This window comes from Urtica dioica, chromosome 1, assembly GCF_054948205.1.
Source record: "Urtica dioica subsp. dioica isolate 48M chromosome 1, U.dioica_male_clone48M_v1_H2, whole genome shotgun sequence".
NCBI classification, from domain to species: Eukaryota; Viridiplantae; Streptophyta; class Magnoliopsida; order Rosales; family Urticaceae; genus Urtica; species Urtica dioica.
This window is the reverse complement of record NC_142756.1, coordinates 50,402,757-50,424,903: the sequence shown is the minus strand read 5'-3', so window position 1 is coordinate 50,424,903 and position 22,147 is coordinate 50,402,757. Positions and strand designations below refer to the sequence as shown.

The window sequence follows — 22,147 nt, the reverse complement described above, 5'->3', positions numbered from 1 at the left end:
TGGGGCTGCCCTGCACACGTGCTAGGGCAAAAGACTAGCAAGTTGGCTAGTAGGTCAGAATTGTGCTTGTTTGTTGGATATCCAAAGGAAACCAGGGGTTTCATCTTCTATATTCCTGAGGACGATAAGACTTTCGTTAGCACGAATGGTCGTTTCCTTGAGGAGGACTTTATGAAAGATGCAAAACCTAGAAGCAAAATTGTGCTTGAAGAAAAGTTGGGTGAGGAAGCTTCTACCTCATCTGTAAGAACTGTTCTTACCCCAACTGAAACACAACATAACTCATCAGAATCTCGTCAAGTAGTACTTCAACGTAGTGGGAGGGCTACTCAAAAGCCTGAAAGGTACATGTCCTATGGAGACTCTCTCGTAGCCGTCTCTGACATGGATGATCCTGTTTCCTATAGCCAAGCGATGGCTTGTTCTGAATCAAACCTTGGGCTTGACGCCATGAAAGTTGAAATGCACTCGATGTATGTCAACAAAGTCTGGAAACTTGTAGACCTTCCTGAATGGATTAAACCCGTAGGGTGTAAGTGGATATACAAGAAGAAAAGGGGTCCTGATGGGAACGTCGAGACGTTCAAAGCACGACTTGTGGCGAAGGGTTATACCCAACAAGAAGGGATTGACTATGAAGAAACCTTCTCACTAGTCGCGATGCTTAAATCAATCCGCATACTCCTATCCATAGCTGCAGCTCTCGACTATGAGATCTGGCAAATGGATGTCAAGACAGCCTTTCTGAATGGCAATCTTGACGAGCGCATTTATATGGCTCAACCAGACGGTTTCGTGGATGAATGTCAAGAGACCAAGGTTTGTGAGTTGCTTAAATCCATTTATGGACTAAAGCAAGCATCTAGGTCATGGAATATTAGATTCGATGAAACTATAAAAGGCTTCGGCTTTGAACAGTCAATAGATGAGCCTTGTATTTACAAGTTAATACACGAAGGCAAATTTGTGTTTCTGGTACTATATGTCGATGATATACTACTCATTGGTAATAACGTGGGTAAGTTATCTGAGTTTAAGGTCTGGCTGGCAAAGTAATTCGATATGAAGGATCTAGGAGAAGCCGCGTACATTCTGGGGATCCAAATCTTTCGAGATAGGAAAAACCGGACCCTGTCGCTCTCTCAAGCATCTTATATTGATAAGGTGATGGATCGCTTCTCGATGCAAGACTCCAAGAAGGGCCAAACACCCTTTAGGCATGGAGTTTCAATCTCTAAGGACCAGTCTCCCAAGACTGCACAAGAGATTGAAGACATGAGGAAAATTCCTTACGCCTCTGCCGTAGGAAGCCTTATGTATGTTATGCTTTGCACTAGACCTGACATCTGTTTCGTCGTTGGCGTAGTTAGCCGTTTCCAATCCAACCCTGGACCCGAGCACTGGATTGCTGTTAAGCATGTTCTCAAGTATCTTCGAAGAACTAGGAACTTGATGCTTACATATTCAGGTACTGACCTGACTATGACGGGATATACCGACTCCGATTTTCAAGCGGATAAGGATTCCAGGAAATCCACTTCGGGATCTGTGTTCATCCTTAATGGTGGAGCTGTTGTGTGGAGAAGTATTAAGCAATCTTGCATTGCTGACTCCACAATGGAAGCAGAATATGTGGCTGCTTGAGAAACATCCAAAGAGGCTGTATGGCTTAGAAAATTCCTTAAGTATTTGGAAGTTGCTCCAAATGTCGACGAGCCCATGACCCTTTATTGTGATAATAGTGGGGCTGTCGCTAACTCAAAGGAACCTCGAAGCCATAAGCGCTCTAAGCATATTGAGAGGAAATACCATTTGATTCGAGAGATCGTGCGGCGCGGAGACGTGGAAGTGAAGAAGATCTCAACGGTGGACAACCTGGCAGATCCATTCACCAAGGCCCTAGCGAATAAGGTCTTTGACCAACATCGAGAGGGATTAGGCATGAAGGACTACACACATCTTCTTTGAGTCAAGTGGGAGTTTGTTGTCAATGGTGCCCACAATAAAGTCTCATGAAGATTCTTGCTTGTAATTGCTTATTCATTAATAAAAAGTTGAAACGTTCATTCATTATTCCGTGTCTGTTTGAAGCTTTATGATAAAACATTAGTCTTTAGTCCATAAACAAACTAAACAACTTACGAAGAGACAAATGTAGATTTGCATGAACAAACTCTTCGTAGTTTGCTTAAAACGATATATTCGCAATCTAAGGGTCAAAGGACTATTGACCTCAGTATGATTGTTAGAAGAATCTATGATGTCTGGTTATGAGGCATTGAGAGTTGGAGACTCTATAGTTCTTCTAGGTATCTTCCGAAGGTACTGAATTGACCAGTGCACTTCTAGAGACAATATAAGAACAAACCATTTAACCTCTTATGTCTCGAAGTCACTACGTATGAATTGCATCGTGCTTACCTTAATCCTGAAATGAGACATGCCATTTCACAGCTTACATATTCTCATTTGAGAAAGTCAGAGTTCGGACTCACTATGTGATTCCGAACAGGGCCTATTGGTGGAGTACTAAGTTGTGAGAATGTCATGAGTAACTTTGTGAAGTTCTTATACATATGGAATTCATGTACAAGATTGCTGAAATGCAATGTATGTCACCTCATGCTTTGTTCCTTGGAGTGTGAATAAATGAACTGGCCAGTGTCCAAATTGAGTCCTGACTCTCTTGGATGAAACAATGTGACTTGTTAGCTCCTCGTCAATACATTGTTTCTAACTTATTCACAAGCGACAAAGGAGTTGAGGAAATAACAGCTAGAAGGGTAAAATGGTAATTTTGTAAATCCCGACCAGCTGATGATATTCATGAAGGGTAAACACTGATAATATTCTGTGGATCCACTCATTACATTTAGGTTGAATTCTTGAGTAGAAAATAAATTCATTTGAACCGAGAGATTTTCAGTGTCAACTCTTTAGTGGAGTCAGTTGACATTAAGCTAAAGTTGGAAAAGGTTTGTGAACTTTTGATTCCAAGTATTTAGCTCAAGCTTTGTTCATTTGGATCCATGAGGTCACTGTCACGAATTACATCGAGTAGGAATAGGTAAACTGGAAGCTAAGTCAAAACAAGAACGAAAATTGTCGGCCATAACATGTTTATTGGGCCTTGTGAATTAATTTCATTTCATAGAATTTTACTTGAAAATTCTTAATGGGCTTTTCTTATGTTGTCATGAACAATTAAAGAAAAACCTAGAAAGCCTTTTAAGAAGGGTTTTGGCCGTCCAACCCAAGTGAATGGGAGACCAAATTTCGTGCAGCCCTTAGTGTGAAAGAGAGAATATTTTGTGCATAAATGTATGAAGATACTTGCCACAAGAAAAAGAGGAAACAAATTTCCCCTAAAAGGAAATGAGGTAGGCGCCCAAGAGAGAGACAAGGAAAGGCAAGAAACAAAATAGGAAACAAATTCAAGCCTTCTAGAAGGCTTACCTTGGCCGAGTATGTCATAGAGGAAAAGAGAAAATTGGCTCATGAATATGTGATATTCTATAGAAGAGGAAACTACCTTATTGAAGGTAAGACCTCTCCTATAAATAGAAGCCTCATTTTTCTCATTTTTCTCATTCCACATAAGTTAGAGATTGAGAGCCTCTCTCTCTAGACCTTGTGGCCGCCCCTCTCCTCTCTCTCTCTAGTCAATTTCGTTTTATTGTTTTGGCACCTAGGTCCTCATTTGACCTAGAGTTTAGCTCTGCGACTTCAAGACTCGTTCTTAAGTCATAGTGTTTAAAAGTGCCCACACACTAATTCCTTTTATTTCGAGTGATTTAATGATAGAAACTTTCGTGGTTGCTCGAGTTGCCGAGGAAAGAGAGAGAGACGTGCTGCGAGGAGACGAACGTTTTCAACCTTCCGAAGGCTCATCAATGTTCAAGTTTCTAAAGAGGTTAGTAAATTTATTATGCTCATATTAGTTTTATTTACATGTGCTTGCACTTTGTCTAGGTTAGTAAAAACTGTTTTACTTGAAAAAGAAATTTTTTAAAATTCTGCCGCTTGACGAAGCGTTAAACTTTTTCTTAAACCCTAGATCAATTCCAACATGATTCTGATCAGGGCCTATTGGTGAAGTACTAAATTGTGAGAATGTCATGAGAAACTTTGTGAAGTTCTCATAGATATGGAATTCATGTACAAGATTGCTGAAATGCAATGTATATCACATCATACTTTGTTCCTTGGAGTGTGAATAAATGAACTGGCCAGTATCCAAATTGAGTCCTGACTCTTTTGGATGAAACAATGTGACTTGTTAGCTCCTCTTCGATACATTGTTTCTAACTTATTCACAAGCGACAAAGGAGTTGAAGAAATAACAGCTAGAAGGGTAAAATGGTAATTTTGTAAATCCTGACTAGCTGATGATATTCATGAAGTGTAAACATAGATAATATTCAGTGGATCCGCTCATCATAATTTGGTTGAATTCTTGAGTAGAAAATAAATTCATTTGAACCGAGAGATTTTCAGTGTCAACTCTTTAGTGGAGTCAGTTGACATTAAGCTAAACTTGAAAAAGGTTTGTGAACTTTTGAGTCCAAGTGTTTAGCTCAAGCTTTGTTCATTTGGTTCCATGAGGTCACTGTCACAAATCACATCGAGTAGGAATAGTTAAACTAGAAGCTAAGTCAAAACAAGAACGAGACAAGTTTTACGAAAATTGTCAAAAGGGTATTTTTGTCTTTTTGGACATAGGATGAAATGAATGTCAATAAATTTTTTGACAAGGTCATTTGATGACTCAATAACACTCGGCCATGACATGATCATTGGGCCTTGTGGATTAATTTCATTTCATAAGAATTTGATTGAAAATTCTTAATGGGCCTTTTTCATGTTGTCATGAACAAATGGAAAAGCTTCTAGAAGCCCTTTCTAGAAGGTTTTGGGCACCCACTACCCAAAGGAAAAGAGAGAATATTTTGTGCATAAACGTATCAAGATACTTGCCAAAAGAAAAAATGGAAACAAATTTCCTATGCATGGCATGAGGGAATTCGGCCAAACAAGGCAAGGGAGCAAAAGAGGAAACAAATCCAAGCCTTCTAGAAGCACCCTTGGCCGCCCAAATGAAAGAGGAAATAAGGCAATATTTGCTCATGAATATGTGATATTCTATAGAAGAGGAAACTACCTTATTGAAGGTAAAGCCTCTCCTATAAATAGGAGCCTCATTCTTCACATTTCATTCATCCCAAGTTTTAGAGATTTGAGAGCTTCTCTCTCTAGCTTGGCCACCCCTCTCTCCTTCTCTCTCTAAGTTCTTTTTGTTTTTGTTTTGGCACCTAGGTCCTCATTTGACCTAGCGAGTTTAGCTCTTCGACTTTGAGAATTGTTCTTAAGTCGTAGTGTTTAAAAGTGCCCACACACTAATTCCTATTTTTCTCGAGTGATAATAGTGATAGAAACTTTTGTGGTTGCTCGAGTTGGCGAGGAAATAAGAGAGACGTGCTGCGAGGGAGACGAACGTTTTCAACCTTCCGAAGGCTCATCAACGTTCAAGCTTCTAAAAAGGTTAGTAAATTATTTATGCTCATAATAGTTTTTATTTACATGTGCTTGCTCTTTGTCTAGGTTAGTAAAATCGTTTTACTTGTCAAAATTTTTTTTTTAAAATTCCGCCGCTTACCGAAGCGTTAAACTTTTTCTTAAACCCTAGATCAATTCCAACAAACTTATATTCTCTGGTGATTACTAAATAAGATCAGATAAGATGATGATTACTAAATAAGATAAGAAGTTACTTTCTTAGTATAATATGATTAATGGGTTGAGGTCCGATAAAACTCAGAATCAATAACAATTATGTTCCGTAGTCTCCGTATCAAACTTAGTCGCATGCTAGGCATCCAAGATCGGATAGTGAACTAAAACAAGGTCGATGACTGATATGCGCCCGGAAAGCGTTATTTAAAGTCATATATCTAGAACATGAGTGAAGGTTGATCACTCAGTGGGATCATTCTATACATTTGGTAGGTGTATGACCCAGATAAACTTTGGTTTGGATAGATGTGTCGTATAAGGACCGTTACGACGCACTAGCCGAGGTCGCTTATGATGGTCACAGTGACGCTTGATCTAAATCAGGAAGTAATCATGGACTTCTAGGTCATGTTATCGGGTTCTTTGAGTCACCATATTAAAGGCTAATGAAACGCTAACTAAATAGGTATTTTGGGAAGTTGAAACATGATGGTAGAAGAAAGTGATTTACAATAATACGGAATCCAGCCTTCCCGAGAGAAGGTAAATGTTCTCTCACCTAAGGGTTGATTCCGAAACCGATAGATTGCTAGCACTTCCGAAGTTGACTTACACGGAAGAATCTTTCGCTGGGTAAGCAACTGTGCTTAGGGTATATATGTAACGAGAAAGGTATAACGGAACAAATAGACCGATCTCGATACGGGTTGAACCTGGAGGATCATGATAACGTACTGACTAAATCAGTGGACACTCGTCACGATGAGTAAATATCATTATAGTATTATGGGAGAGTTCAGTCTTGGCTTACACGGAGGAGTACTGGCCAAGATTAAACAAAACGATACGTAAAAGAGAAAGGACTGTTTAATCTTTTGATCAAGTTTGTTAAGCTTCAAATATTAAGTCCATAGTCCCGATTCGGCTTCGATAAAGATAAGAATGTTCATATAATAATGGTTTCAGTGTTATAGCCTCACTTGCTGTAATTGTGATTGACATCATTAATTCTGAAAAACGGGTATTTGAATAATTAAATAACTATTTATAGTAGAACTGTGTATTTATTGTTGGATCAAGTAACTAAAAAATTAACAAGTTATTTATTTATTGTTGGATCAAGTAAATAAATAATTTTGGATTTTTGGGCCAGGCCTTGCGCTGAAGAAAAAATTCGCCACCTCTATACGAGGAGGTGGGCAATTTTTTATACTGGTTTTATACCCGTTTATTCTCTTTATTTGTTCCTAAAATAAAGGAGAGAAATATAGGAAATTAATTATTGTCATATATTCTCTCCTTATATTTAAGAGAATATTTAGGAGAAATATATTCATATATTCTCTCAACAAATAAAATATTTTATATTATCATATAAAATAAAATCCTAGATACTAATCTGATGGATGAGAGAAAAAAGAAGGATTAATGAGATGAGATCCAAGGGCTGAGATTAAATTCACTAGTACGAACACATTAAAAGGAAATAATATATTATAGAATATTCTAGAATATCTCCTTTTAACTGCTACAAATAGGGGGTTCGTGAACAGAAAAAACCATCAGTTTTTTAACCTAATTTTGCTACAGAAAGAATCGGCCAACCCTCTTGGCATGTCCGATCCTCTTCCTCCCTCTTCCCCTCAGAATTGCTTCAATTCGATTCTTAGAAATAAGGGAGAAAGATCTGCAACACCTCATTTCAAATCTAAGTGAGATCAAGAATCGTTGCCCACTCATTAGTCTTATCTTCCTCGAAGATTACGTTTCGGAAGACTACGGTGTCATCAACACGACGAGAAGGAATCCTAGAGTTTCAGAGTCATCCCGAAAGTCTGATCGTGAGGAGTCTTTTATAGACTGAATAAGGATTGTGAAAGCTTGAAGATTCGGTTCGTGAGCCCAAATTTGTAAGTCTTATGAACTTGTCATTAAATTTATTGGTTGCTTGACATATTGTGTTTGCTCTCATTAAATAACGTAAATCTAGATCTTGTTTGATTAATAACCATATTTTAATTAGCTTATGATAGGGTAATTAATTTTTTCCGCATTTAAATGGTTGTTTGAGGTGCAATAATCACCAGCTAGTAGTATCGGAGCTAATTGATTTGCGTTATTTAATTGATTCGTTCTAGAAATTATATTTTTTATATGGTTTAAATGGATTTATATAGTGATATGAAATTCATACAATTCAATATATGATTATGTGAATTGTGATTCGTGGGTTGATCGTAGATTTTTTTATTCTCGCTTTTCTATATTTTTTTTGTTAAACCCGAAATTCAAAGGGTATAGGTTTTTTGTAATTTTCACTACTATAGTTGTTGTAATCTGATGGTCACGAAATTTGGTGAGATGCTTACCCACAGCAAGAAAACATGATGGTCCGAAGGAGAGCCACCACGACGGAAGGATTATGACGCTTTGATGACGAGACGCAATATTTTGACAATCTTGTCAAAAAGGCCGCCCCCTATCATTATGACCTCTCGGCCATGACGCCCTCATGGGTCATGGTCCGAGCTAACTTGTTGAGCCCTAACTTTGCAAGTGGGCTCAAGGATTCGACCGGCTCACAGCATGTTAGCCTGGTGTGCCCAAGGCCCAACCGAAATAAAATAAATTATACAGAAAAATTAGTTTTTTGAAGTTTTATTTAAAATAATTATATGGGTTGGGGCCCTCTTAAGTTTTATTTAAAACATTGAAAAATAAGTTATTTTGATATCGATTTATTTTTCTAAAGGACATTTGAATGGACCTTATTCAATGAATTATTTTTGGAAAAACTAAGAAAAATAAATAATTTTTGAAATCGATTTATTTTTCAAATGAGACATAGGAATGTGCTCAATATGAATCCATGAACTAATGTGATTAGGTTCACCTAGTTAATATTTATTAAAGAATCAAATAGGAAACCATCAAACCAAATCAAACCATACTTTTTCTCAAAAAAAATAAAAAATCAAACCATACTTGCTTGGTCGTGCTTGTTTATTTAATAGCTTATGACATGCTTGTTAGCTATAACTTAGAAATTGTTTTTCGTGGGTTGTGCTTATCATGGGCTTTCATTTATTAAACTAAATTATCTAATTGGGTTAGGATAGTTTTAATAAATGAGTTGAACGGATCGGAGAGTTTTGTCACCAAACCGATAAGAGACTAAGCTTGGGGTTATTAAAAGATGATGTCTTCCCTCATCGCTGGAAGCTTTTCCGTGAAAGAATACTATTAGGATAATCAAGACTAGAATGTCACAAATTCCTAATCACGAAGCTATATCGAAACTAAACTATTTTTAAGGGTAGCTTAGTAACACTCGAGTTTTTAATATGATTTAGCTAATTCGAGTGGATCATCTAGATTAATGTTAATGCTAGGAGAAAATTAAAATAATAAAAGTATATTGAGTCATAGGCCTCCAACATTGCCACAACACCGTGAGGATGAAAGATCCCTGCTTGATCGGCGGTTTGTTTAAAACATGGTGATCTGTTCCTAAGGACAGGCTTTTCTGATACCAATACCAAGGTTGTGTCTGTGACGATAGGCGAGAGGGTTTGAATCCGGCGTGTACTGACTAAGTCAGTGCTTTTGGGCTAGACTTTTTCCGTCGAAATATTGGGTCGACTCATGCATGAATCCAACCGGTGGTTGCTCATGTGATCAAATATTCCTAATTTTCGGTAGTTATTGAACATAATTATGAAGTGTACATGAACCATGATTGTTCACTAATTTGAGATGGTTCTCATTTTTACAACGTGCACTCCGTTACGCCACCATAGTGGGACGGACTGTGGCTATTGGTGGATTACCGTGGAATATAAAAATTGGGTTCTTTTATTTAGAATTTTATCCCGTTCTTGGTTGCATTATGTTTTTATTTTCCTAAATATTATTGATAGTTTGTTTCTTTTCATATTTCTGATATATATGTATGTACTTTTATGTTTTAGTAATCATGTCGAACCCTACTATGGCCCTGTTGTCAAAAGACGTCCTGACTGGTGAAAACTTACCGAAATGGAAGTCTAACCTGAATATTGTGCTAGTGAGTGAAAGCATTCGCTTTATCCTCACTGAAGAGAAACCTGCCTTTCCTAATTCTACTGTTTCCCGAGTTTAAAGGGAAGAATATGATAGGTGGAACATGGCTAACAACAAAGCCATGGCCTACAAGCTCGTGAGCATATTCTGATGCGTTGCGAACAAAGTTGGAAGGAAATGAGACTGATGTAGAGATCCTTGACTTGCTGCAGGAAATGTTTGGGATGCAGAGCGAGCAAGCCTGCATTAAACTCATCTGTAAGTGCACTAGCACTAGGATGATTGCACGGAATCCTGTGAGGGATCATGTCATGAAGATGACTAACTACTTCACAGAAGCTAAACTTCATGGGGCTATGATGGATGAGGTCACTCAGGTGGGTATTATCCTGAATTCCCTTTTGAAGGACTTCATACAATTCACGTCAAACTATAGTATGAATAAGTTGACGTATGGACTGCCTCAGCTTTTGAATGAGTTACAGACTTTCGAGTCTATCACTCGACAAGGAAAGATCAAATATGCTGACAAAAGTTATTTTCCAAGAGCCAAGAAGAAGTTGACTTCTGGTGTTGGGCCATCAAAGGCACGTCCTAGTACTTCGAAGGGGAGAGGTCTCGCTAACAAGGAAAGTAGAAACTTCAAGAGAAGTGGAAAAGGAAAAGAAAAGAAGCGTGAAATGGTGGGCAATTTGCCAGCACTGCGACACTGAAGGCCATTAGAGAAGGCATTGCCCTTTGTACTTGACCGAGCTTGAAAAGAAGAAAAATGCTGGTATAGTACCTTAAAATTCATGACATGTTTTTTAGGATAATTATTGATGAACATACTTCTTTTCTTATTGCAGAGTAGATCTGGAGAAACACATTAGTGTTGGCGAGCTTGCTGAACAATGTCGAATTCAAGCCCAAATTATAGAGAAGCTCATGCTCCAGTTGAAGATTTAAAATTTCTCTAGTTTAATTACTTTCATTTTTTGATTTATTTTTTAACATAGGATGTGCACTTATAATCCGAGGTTTCTGGACTGTTGTCTTTTAAGACTATACCCGATAAGATGAATCTTTTCTTTCTTTATGTTTTATTACATTATTTATGAACAAATGGTGCATCACTAAATATTTCTCTACTCGTTATCAGGGCCGGCCTGATAACTATTGTGGCCTTAGGCAAAAATTGAAAATGAGGCCTTTTTTATACAAAAGAAAAAACTTCTAAGACATCGAAATAAAAAATAAAAGAAAAATAATAGTTAATTAATCATCATTTCTAATAAAGATAGGAGAATACAATACCCTTAATCAATAAAAACATAATGTCCATTGACATTTTATCACTTTGTGTGTTCTAAATTGTCCATTTTTCATCCATGCACCTTTCATCTATGCACCTAAAAAGTAGACAAAACATACAAACCAAAACAAAGTTAAAACAATAAATATCTATGTAAACTTTACTTTTCTTACTTTGTGCAATGCAAAAGTACTAATGAGATCATCGAATTCAAGCTCGTGTAACATATTTTTTTCAATGGACAACATAGCTAATCCATTCAACCGCTCATGTGACATAGTTGATCTTAGATAAGATTTTATTAATTTCAACTTCGAAAAACTCCTCTCTGCGGAAGCCACGGTTACTGGAATTGTCAATAAAATCCGGTAAGCAATGTATGTATTGGGAAAAGAATCAACATTTTTTATATAATCAATTGTTTCCATCGGACTATTTTTTTCTTTCGAAATTTCTCTAAGCACTTTTAATTCAGAAAATAAATCTAAACCATCAATGTCCGAAAGTCCCTTACATTTCAACACATCTTCAAGATTCAATGAAGATTTTTTCAAATCACATTCATCTAACGACTTTAGCTTTTTGAAATTGAATAAAAATCCAAAAACATTTTCATATGCTTGAAATTGCTCAAATCTACTTGTAAGCGAAAAAATAACTTGATCCACAATGTAGAGGAAATATTCAATTCGAAATGATTCTTCGGGATTTTGGTTTTTATCGCAATCAACACTTTCACCAAAATGCTTTTTTCTACGAATCACACGTTTTTCTCGAAATTTTTGTTCTACATCCATCTCATTTGCAATCTCTTTCGCCGAAATCATAGCACATGTAAAACCATTTTCTCTATAATTTTTCAAATAAGTGAGTAGGCCTTTCAATTGATCTATAGTAATCTCAATATGCATATCTTCACTTTGTAAGGTTTTACTCACTGAATTAATAGCAAATAATATATCGAACCAAATAGTCATTCCTAGCAAAAATTCAAAATTCTCTAATTCATACTCCGCTAGACATTTAGCTTCACTCTTGATTTTAGGATCCTCACATGTTTCTCCTAGCTCAAACAAGGCATCTCTTATTTTTGGAGCTTGATATCTAATTGCCTTAACACTATCAATTCGACTTTCCCAACGAGTTTGTGACAATGATTTAACAGTCAAATCCGATATGTTATCTTTTAGTATTTTCCATCTCTTAGTAGAAGAAGCAAACAATGAATAGATGCGTTGAAAAACTCCAAAAAAAAATGATATAGCTCTAACACAAGAGTTTGCAACATCGGAAAGCACCAAATTAAGACTATGATAACCACAAGGTGTATAAAATGCTCTTGAATTTACATCTAACAATCTTTTTTGAACACCTTGGTGCTTTCCTTTCATATTAGATCCGTTATCATACCCTTGTCCTCTTATATCTTGTATGTCAAGTCCTAGTCTTTCAATTTCTTCGACAAGTGTATCAAAAAGACCTTTACCCGATGTATCATCCACTTGTAAAAACCCCAAAAAATACTCTTCTACGGTTATTGGATCTTTTCCCATACAAACACACCTTAATATGATAGACATTTGTTCTTGGTGATTTGAATCGGGAGTACAATCAAGTAGAACCGAGAAGTATTTTGCATCTTTTATATTTTTCAAAATTTTACTTTTAACTTCATTTGCTAACATTTGTATAAGCTCATTTTGAATCCGATGTCCTAGATAATGATTATGAATATCGCCACTTTGAATACGTCGAACATGTTCTTACATTATTGGATCGAATTCGGCTAGCATTTCAACAAGACTAAAAAATTTCCATTATTTTCTTGATAAATCTTTTCATTACTTCCACGAAATGCAAGATTATTTTTAGCTAAATTTTTTACGATTGCAATTATTCTTATTAAGACATTTCTCCAATGTTCCTTCTCTTTGTTTATTCTTTCTTGAGCATGTTTATCAATTGTCAATTTTTTAGATAATCTTAGCTCTAATTCAAACCAAGTAGTCATGCATACAATGTGATCATTACTTATCTCATGACTTCTTAATTTTGCACTAAGATTCTTCCAATCATTTGTCCCTTCATCACCTAATTGATTTTTGGTATGGTTGGCCTTAAATAATTTACAACAAAAGCAATATACTTTATCAAATTCCTTTGAATATACTAACCGTCTTCTATCATGTTTTTCGCCATTTGGTAGTTTCCTATAGTAGTGTGGGGGTATAAAAATTAAAATATTTAATATTATTTCGTATGGGCCTTGGCCCGACTAAAGCCCACAATCCAGTTGTAGACCGGCCCACAAAATAGATTATGGACCTAGTTCGCTCTCGGCAGATCGGCCCAAGTCTAGCAATACTCTCCGGCCCAATGAAGAACTCCAGCTCGGCCACATCATCCTAGTCAGAAGGATCGGTCAATCAAAGAGCAGACCACGCCGCGAAGACCGGATCTCAGACGACTTCAGCCTTGGCGAGGAGTGTGGATCAAAGAACACGTGTCTTCGGCCAGAAGGTCCCATCTCGCCTATAAATAGAAGAGGAGATGACGATTTTCGCACATACAAGCTCTACATCTCAGTTTTCAACTAATCCTATTTTGTATTCTTATATTCACTATCTTGAGTTCGACCTGTTGAGTTCGTCACCTCGTTCATTTGTAACCTTCTCTAAATAAATAAAATTAATTAATATTCATATATTATTATAGTTCTTTATAATTGGATTGTTTCTTATACGACGTCTTTCTAAACCCCTTTGAAATATTCTATCGTTTCGCTTTTCATTTGTGATTGTTGATCGATCTAAAAATCGACATCAACAGTTTGGCTCCGTCTGTGGGAATTTTCGGAAACACCAATCTCGGAAGAAGCAGTCCGTAAAAAAAAATTATCATGTCTTCCACTCCGACTCATTACGAATCCGGAGAGGAGATCCCCCCGGGGATCAGGGCAATCCTGGATATGTTGACCAAAAAGAAAGATGAGCAAGCCGAGACCAACCGTGCTCTTAATGACCGGTTGAACACCCTCTCGACTCCTCAAAACACCCTGGACCCTCAAGTGGGATCCGGAGATATGACCGCCTCAGAGTCAGCTCGCCAAGCAACCTCGGGTGCGCAAACAAGCCGAGCTATCCCTCCCGGAGTCCGTCTGGATTTCTCTGGGATACAGGTCGCCCGAGGAACAGATCAGTCTCCCATCACAAGCTTTCAGCTGGGGGGGACTGCTGGCGAGATCGCGATAGAAGTCACGATCGATCCTTCCGGACTCCCTCCGCCTCCTCTCGGGGGAGCACCGTCCGGATCTTTCCCGACTGATTCAGGACCTCGCCATCAAGCGATCTATCAAACATTCTCCCCCAGTGTCTTGGTGGGACGAATCAGACCCGTCATGGCCCGGTAAGTACAACTGCGATCAGTCCGGCACAATCAGGACCTCGTCTCTTTCGTGGTGGCGAACCCAGTATGACCAAACTAGACAGGTTCAAGGAATCTATAACGGCCGAGCTGAGAGCTGTTCGTTCACAATTTTATTCTGCGACCAGCTCGGCTCCCGAGATAGATCGCCTCGTTGAAGAAACAAGGCGAACTCCTTTCGCTAGAAATATCACTGAAGTGCAACTGGGAGATACCGGAAAAGTCCACCTTCCACGGTATAGTGGCACCTCAAGTCCGAAAGCTTTCATATTGTCCTTCAGAGTCGCAATGGGACGGGTTATGCTCTCTGAGAGAGAATTAGAGGCAGGATACTGCCAACTATTCGCTGAAAGCTTGTCAGGACCCGCCTTGGAATGGTTCTCCAAACTCGAACCAAACTCCATTGATGGTTTCGATAAGCTATCGGCTGCATTCCTGAAACATTATTCGATGTTCGTTGAGGACGATCTGACCATAGCAGACTTATGGGGGATCCAACAGAGAGAGAACGAATCCTTGAAGGATTTCATGATCTGCTACAAGGACGTACTCTCGAAAATCTCTAACGTATGCCACGAGTCTGCCATAACCTCTCTAAGGAATGGATTAAGGTACGACTCAAAACTGAAATTAGAAATGACTGTTAACCGCCCCCTCACACTAGAGGATGCAATTCATAAGGCCGCGAATTACGCAAAGGCCGAAGAAGAATTTGCTTCCTACGAGAGGCAACGCGCGGCCGAAAAGAAACCAACCTCCAATACTTGGGTGAGGCCCGTAAACACTGGGAATAACCCTCGCAGGATTAATCCCCACGACGCCGTCCCTCACACATAAAAGCAACACGCCCCTCCGAATTATACGCTCAATGCCAGTGATGACATTAAGGAGGGAGGTCCCCAGGCTAAGAAATGGACATGGGACCCCAATGCATATTGTAGTTTCCACAAGGCTAACGGCCACGACACGGTTAACTACGAGACCATGCGTAAGGCTTTAGCCGAGAAATATGCAAAGGGGGAACTAAAAGACGTAAATCTACGACCCCTGCCAAAGAAGAAGAACTTCAATAGCAACAACAAGGGAAGGGGCAACCCCTCCCCCAAGAGAGCAAGACCCGAGGAGGAAGGGGAACCAAACTCCTCGCCGACTGTCGCAAAACACAGGGTTGACTTCATAATGGGCGGCTCAAAGTTTTGCAACGGAACAGTTAACTCCATCAAAACACATCAACGTCGATTGAGTAACCAAAATACCAAAATCAGATTAGAACAAGATGTACAAATCTCGTTCTCCGAAAAAGAAGCAATAGGGAAAACCGAACCACATGACGACGCACTCGTGATCACGATTGACGTCTCTAACTGTGAGGTTGCGAGAGTTCTAATCAATGGAGGCAGCTCTGTAGATATTATTTTCAAGGATACCCTGGCAAGGATGGGAATCGATGAAGACGAGATCGAAAGAGAACGAACCCATTTGACAGGTTTCAATGGGTCCACTACTCCATCCTTAGGAACAATCAGGTTGCCCGTAAAAACACACGGAATCAACAAAATAGTAGAGTTTCAAGTACTAGACTGTCTCTCCCCTTACAACATTATCTTGGGAAGACCATGGATACATATGATGAGGGTTGTGCCTTCAACCTATCATCAATGTATTCGTTTCCCTACGCTAGAGGGAATAGGAGAGATCCGAGGTAATCAGGCAACCTTCCGCAGTTGCTATCTCACTAGCCACAAACATTGTGCCAAAACGATTAAAGAAGAGCAATAGCAATTAATGAATGTGCAGTCGGCCGAGAGTGTTTCCGCACTAGAAGATCCCGATTCCCTTGATGCCCCAAGCACTGAGATGACAGTTCAAGTACAGCTTGACGGCTCCGACCCTTCCAAGTGTGTCGGAATCGGAACTAAGCTTAAAGGTGGTACTAGGCGAGAGCTGATCTGTTTCTTAAAACGAAACAAATCCACCTATGCCTGGTCAACCGAAGATATGCCAGGAATAAGCATCGACGTCACGTCTCACCAACTTAACGTCAACCCCAGCTTTAAACCTGTAAAACAAAAAAGACGAAAGCTCGGTCCAGACAGAGCGCGGGTTGTCAATGATGAAGTCGAAAGACTGCTCAGTGCAGATTCAATCCGCGAGGTAAAATATCCGGATTGGCTAGTGAACACTGTCGTCGTAAAGAAGAAAAATGGGAAATGGCGGGTATGCGTTGATTTTACCGACCTAAATAAAGCATGCCCCAAAGACAGCTTCCCGCTGCCCCACATCGACCAGCTAGTCGAAGAGACCGCGGGACATAAAATCCTATCGTTCATGGACGCATTCTCAGGATACAACCAAATCCTGATGCATCCCAACGACAAAAAAAAAAAACAGCTTTCATCACCGACCGAGGCACGTATTGCTACAAGGTCATGCCCTTTGGACTAAAAAACGTTGGCGCCACCTATCAAAGGTTAGTCAATGAAATGTTCAAAGAAAAGATAGGGAAGACAATGGAAGTGTATATCGACGACATGCTCGTGAAATCCCTATGGGAGAACGACCATATAAGGCACTTGGAGGAATGTTTCGAGGTATTGAATAAATATCAAATGAAACTCAATCCCACCAAATGTTCGTTCGGAGTATCATCCGGCATGTTCCTTGGGTACTTAGTGACCCAACGAGGAATTGAGGCTAACCCGGATCAATTACACGCCTTGCGAGAGATGCCTTCATCCCGTAATAGGCGTGAAGTTCAAAGGTTGACGGGACGCATCGCTGCCCTCAACCGCTTCATCTCTCGGTCTACAGATACATGTCTTCCTTTCTATCGGCTCCTTAAAGGAAACAAGAAGCTCGAATGGGACGACAAATGCGAAGAGGCGTTCAAAAGATTGAAAGAGTATCTATCGAAACCCCCAATCTTGGCAAAACCCATTGTGGGGGAGCCACTCTATTTATACGTCGCAGTATCTCAAGCGGCAGTAAGTGGAGTACTCGTTAGAGAAGAGCAAGGGGACCAACGACCAATCTTTTATACAAGCAAGTCGTTAGTCGATGCTGAAACTCGATATCCTATTATGGAGAAATTGGCCTTGGCCGTCGTTTTCCGACGTGCGAAAACTCCGACCGTACTTCCAATCTCACACCATAATAGTAATGACATCACATCCGCTCAAAAGTTTCCTACATAGCCCTAATCAATCAGGAAGATTAACCAAGTGGGCCGTGGAGCTGAAGTGAATACGATATTGAGTACCGAGTGAAGACATCCGCAAGATCGCAAGTTTTAGCAGATTTCATCATCAAACTCCCGAGGGAAAGTCCCACCGTAACCAAAGTCGAAGGCACCTGGACACTTAAAGTGGATGGGGCATCATCGAAGCAAGGGGCATGAGTAGGAATACACCTGACATCCCCTCATGGTGAAACCATAGAACAATCATTCAGGTTCGACTTCATCGCATCGAATAACGAAGCCGAATACGAAGCGCTAATCGCCGAACTTAGGTTGGCTACCGCAGTTGGATCAAAGAAAGTAGAAGCTTTCTACGATTCCCAACTTGTGGCAAACCAATACGCCGGAGAGTACGAGGCTAGGGACGAGCGAATGGAAGCCTACCTAAAAGTCGTAAAAGATCTCACGAAACAATTCGAAGAATTCTCCCTTTCTAGGATCCCTCGGGGTGAAAATACTTCGACCGACGCGTTGGCTGCCTTGGCATCTATCTTGGATCCGGACCTCAAAAGGATCATCCCAGTCGAAACGATCAAACAACCTTCCATTGCCATAACCACTACCGCAGTCATAACAATAGAAGGGGGGATTGGAAAGATGAAATACTACATTACATTACGACTGGTACCGTCCCATCCGATCAGATGGCAAAACGCAAGCTCGTACTAAGAAGCGCGAGATTTTGCATCATAGATGGAAGTCTGTTTAAAAGAAGCTTCGCAGGACCCTACCTCAAGTGCGTCGGGATGGAGGAGTCTAAACGAATCCTGGAAGACGTGCACGAAGGGGAATGCGGAAATCACGCAGGCGGACGAGCGCTTGCCATCAAAATAAAGAGGCAAGGCTACTTTTGGCCGACCATGCTGGCAGACTGCGAGGCGCACTCGCGCCGCTGCGATCAATGCCAACGCCATGCTCCCAACATAAAAAGACCCGCAGAAGAATTGTCCTCTATCTCGGCTCCATACCCGTTCATGAAATGGTCTATGGACATTGTGGGACCAATGCCGATCGCCCCTGGCGGGTTAAGATTTCTATTAATTTTAACAGATTATTTTTCAAAGTGGGTGGAAGCTGGCGCCTTCGTCTTGATAAAAGACGTCGATGTCACCGCATTCATCTGGAAAAATATAATCTGTCGACATGGCATTCCCCACGAGATCATAACAGACAATGGATCGCAATTCATATCGAAAAAGTTTAGAAAGTTTTGCTTCCATAACAACATTGAGGTAAGAATGTCAACACCACGATATGCTCAAGGAAATGGGCACGCGGAAGCAACAAATAAGACCATAGTTGACTCCATAAAGAAAAGGCTCGATGCTAAGAAAGGGCAGTGGGCAAAGGCGCTTCCAGGCGTGCTGTGGGCATACCGAACCAGCCAGCGGAGACCGACAGGGGAGACTCCGTTTTCCCTCGTCCATGGAGTCGAATCTGTCATCCCAATCGAGCATCAGGTGCAAACCCTTAGGGTAAAATACGCACCTCAGGATGAGCCAAAAAATGACGAGGCCCTATGCGATGCCTTAGACCTTGTGGAAGAATAGCGAGATTCAGCCCTATCACGGTTATCCCGTTATAGGCAATCCATCGCTAGATTCTACAACAAAGATGTTAACACAAGAAGATTCGATGTAGGGGACTTGGTCCTCCGAAAAATCTTCCAAAACACTGCTGAGGCAAAATGGGAAGGCCCCTATAGGGTCACCAGAGTAACCTATCCTGGCGTTTATGAACTTGAAACACTCAACGGAATCCCAGTTTTAAGATCATGGAACGTCTCGAACCTCAAAAAATACTACTGTTGAAACCAGTAAGAATTGAACTACGTCCGACTTGATCCCTGCATAAGGGTACGTAGGCAGCCTCTTACCACAAAGGCACAGTCCCCCTACCCACTTAAGCCACGGAGCTCACAGCTCGGCCAATGACCCCGACCGCAGATTAGGCTAGCAGTGCAAACGCATCACGACGACTCTGGCGAGAGCCGACATCTCACAGCATCATCAGAGATCGCACACACATGGATCGACCTCGTCCGAAAATATTAAGGGAAACTTTTTAGGTCCACGACGATCTAAAAGACTTAAAATTTTCACCAAATTTAATTACGGACTTCGGCTTCAAATCTAAAGGGAAACGCTTCGGACCAGCAATATTCCGGACAACTAATCAGATTTTGAACGATGAACCAATTCCAAACTTCGGCCTAAGGGAAACCTTTTAGTTCCATGATGATCTAAATAACTTAGCAAAATCATCTGAAACCTTTAAGGGAAACATTTTAGGCCAAATACAAGCGACCTAAAAGACTTAACAGATTATACTAATCCGAGTTGTCTCAGGAACAAACAAAATAATGATATTCAGATCGGCCGGACGGACTGAATAAAAGAATAAACGTCCATGCATTCATAATAGATTTTGGCGAGCTAAAAAAACTTGGCAAAATTAAAAATCGAAATTGCATAAAATAATAATAGTCAAATAAAATAGGGGTACCGAAGCCCCTTATGGTTTTATCAAAACCAATAAAAACTTCGCCCAAAACACGGGCCCCAAAAACAAAATAAACAATTTATTAAATTCAAAAAGACGAGAATGGGCGGAAAAGATTAAGCTTGGTCACGGGGTTCGACCTCGGCATCTCAATGCTCCGGGGTAAGCGTGGACGCCGCCGCCTCTTCGTTCCCCTCTGGGATAGAGTTGAGGACCTCGTCGGCATGGCCAAGCATGGAGCCGTGCTCATTGATGACAGAAGTCTCCCCATCGGTCGTAGGCGCATCGGCGAGAGATCGGTCAAAGTACGGGGTGAAGGGGACGTCTTCGATCTCGGGGATGGAGATGGCCGAGTAATCGGCTTCATACTGAGCGATGTCGTCCTCAATATCTTTCATCTCGGCCATCCAGTCCGAGATCTCGCCCTTCAAGGCCTCCGAGATCAATTCCTTGTTCCCCCGGCACTGTTCAAGCTTTTTGAGAATGAGAACGGCCTTGTCCATCTTCTCTTTCTGCGCACGGTGCTTAAGTATCTGCTCACGAAACTTCAGCGAGGTCGCCTTCTTCGCCGCATGCACCGCCCGATCTCGCTCCGCCTTCGCCGTCCTCTTCATCCGGGCGATCTCCTCCAAAGCGTCCTTCAGCTCTTTATCCCGAGCCCTCAGGTCGGCCGCTAGTTTATTTCTCTCCCTCTCGAAGTCGCCAGAACGAGCTGCCCACCCCTTGACCTTCTCCTTCTTATCGTCGAGGTCGATGGACAGGAATTGAACTTTGCCGGTAAGGCGTTCAATTTTGCTGTACGTCTTCTCCAACAAGGCATCTTTGGCCAGGAGGTCGTCTTGGAGGGTGGAGATCTTATCGTTCATACCATGCAGTTCGGTCTAAAGAGACTCCGTCCTCTTCTGAACCTCGGCAAGTTTCTCTTGCTCGACCTTGGCGTCGTGAAGGCATTTTTCATAGCGAAAACACCCCGGTTCAGTTGGGTGGACAGCTGAAATTAACCCCTCTCTCGTTAGTTCGACCATGACAGAATAATTTCTTTTTTCTTACAAGTATAACAGAATGGTTATATACAAATATAAAAAAAAAAAAAAAAAAAAACTCACCCCAGTTATGGCCGATGCCATCATCCTGTACCAGTCCGCTTCGGCGAGCTCAGGAACCTTTGGGAGTTCCATCCCGGAACACGTCACCTGACAAAGAAACCCCGCCGAGGAGTAAATATCGTCGTACAGCAGATGATCCCGCGCGTAGTGAAAGTTGACGACGTGTTTCTTTTTCCGGGATGCGGGTGGGGCGGAATCATCTCGGCCACCGGACCTCGACTTCGAGGAAGACTTGCTTCCTTCCGCTGCGGCTTTGCCTTTGTCCGCTCGAGTCACCGCGGTCGCAGAAGCCTTGGAGGTGGGCTCTTCCCCATCCCGTCCGACGAGTTCGGGAGCCGGCTCCTTCCTCTTCTTCTTCTTCCTTTCTCCGGGAGCACCCCCCTCAGAGACTCGGTTTGCCAGCATCTTCCTCTTCTTGGCCGTGCCCGTGACCTCGGCCCTCTCGGGGACCCGAACTCTCTCGCCCCTCTCAGGGGAGTCGTCCTCGATCCTAGTGACTTGATCTTCCCCGGCGTCAGGAACCCCGGCTTCCTGGACGCCTGTTCGAGCATCCTCGGCCGTCTCAGGTACCTCGTCGGAAGGCACCAAGACGACCGGGATCTCAAATATCAAGCGAACCCTGGTCACTTCGACCTCTGGAGTGTCCGCAGGACCTGCTGGAGTCGGGGTCGAAGTCGAAGCGATAACCCCCTTCTTGTGTTTCCTCGCCTCCCAGGCACTGATCGGAGTGTTCATATTGTCTCCAACTGAATAAAAAAAAATAAAAAAATAAAAACTTTAATAGTAAGA

At 41.1% G+C, this 22,147-nt stretch overlaps 2 protein-coding genes and 1 pseudogene across 2 annotated transcripts; 2 read left to right on the top strand and 1 right to left on the bottom strand.

Annotated features, from left to right (window-relative positions):
• Positions 1–11,174: 11,174 nt before the first annotated feature.
• Positions 11,175–13,288, bottom strand: LOC149408049 (uncharacterized; annotated as a pseudogene).
• A 2,208-nt stretch (positions 13,289–15,496) lies between these two features.
• On the top strand, positions 15,497–16,291 carry LOC149408048 (uncharacterized). The gene has a single exon (XM_089623500.1). The coding sequence runs from the start codon at positions 15,497–15,499 to the stop codon at positions 16,289–16,291; it is 795 nt and encodes a 264-aa protein (XP_089479626.1).
• A 2,697-nt stretch (positions 16,292–18,988) lies between these two features.
• LOC149408047 (uncharacterized) lies at positions 18,989–19,300 on the top strand. Its single transcript, XM_089623480.1, has one exon. It carries the CDS (start codon positions 18,989–18,991, stop codon positions 19,298–19,300), a length of 312 nt encoding a protein of 103 aa, XP_089479606.1.
• The last annotated feature ends 2,847 nt before the right edge of the window (positions 19,301–22,147 follow it).

Bases quoted from the DNA above. Each gene is read 5' to 3' on its own strand.
- LOC149408048 (XM_089623500.1), top strand. From the start codon at position 15,497: ATGCGTAAGGCTTTAGCCGAGAAATATGCAAAGGGGGAACTAAAAGAC.
- LOC149408047 (XM_089623480.1), top strand. From the start codon at position 18,989: ATGTCAACACCACGATATGCTCAAGGAAATGGGCACGCGGAAGCAACA.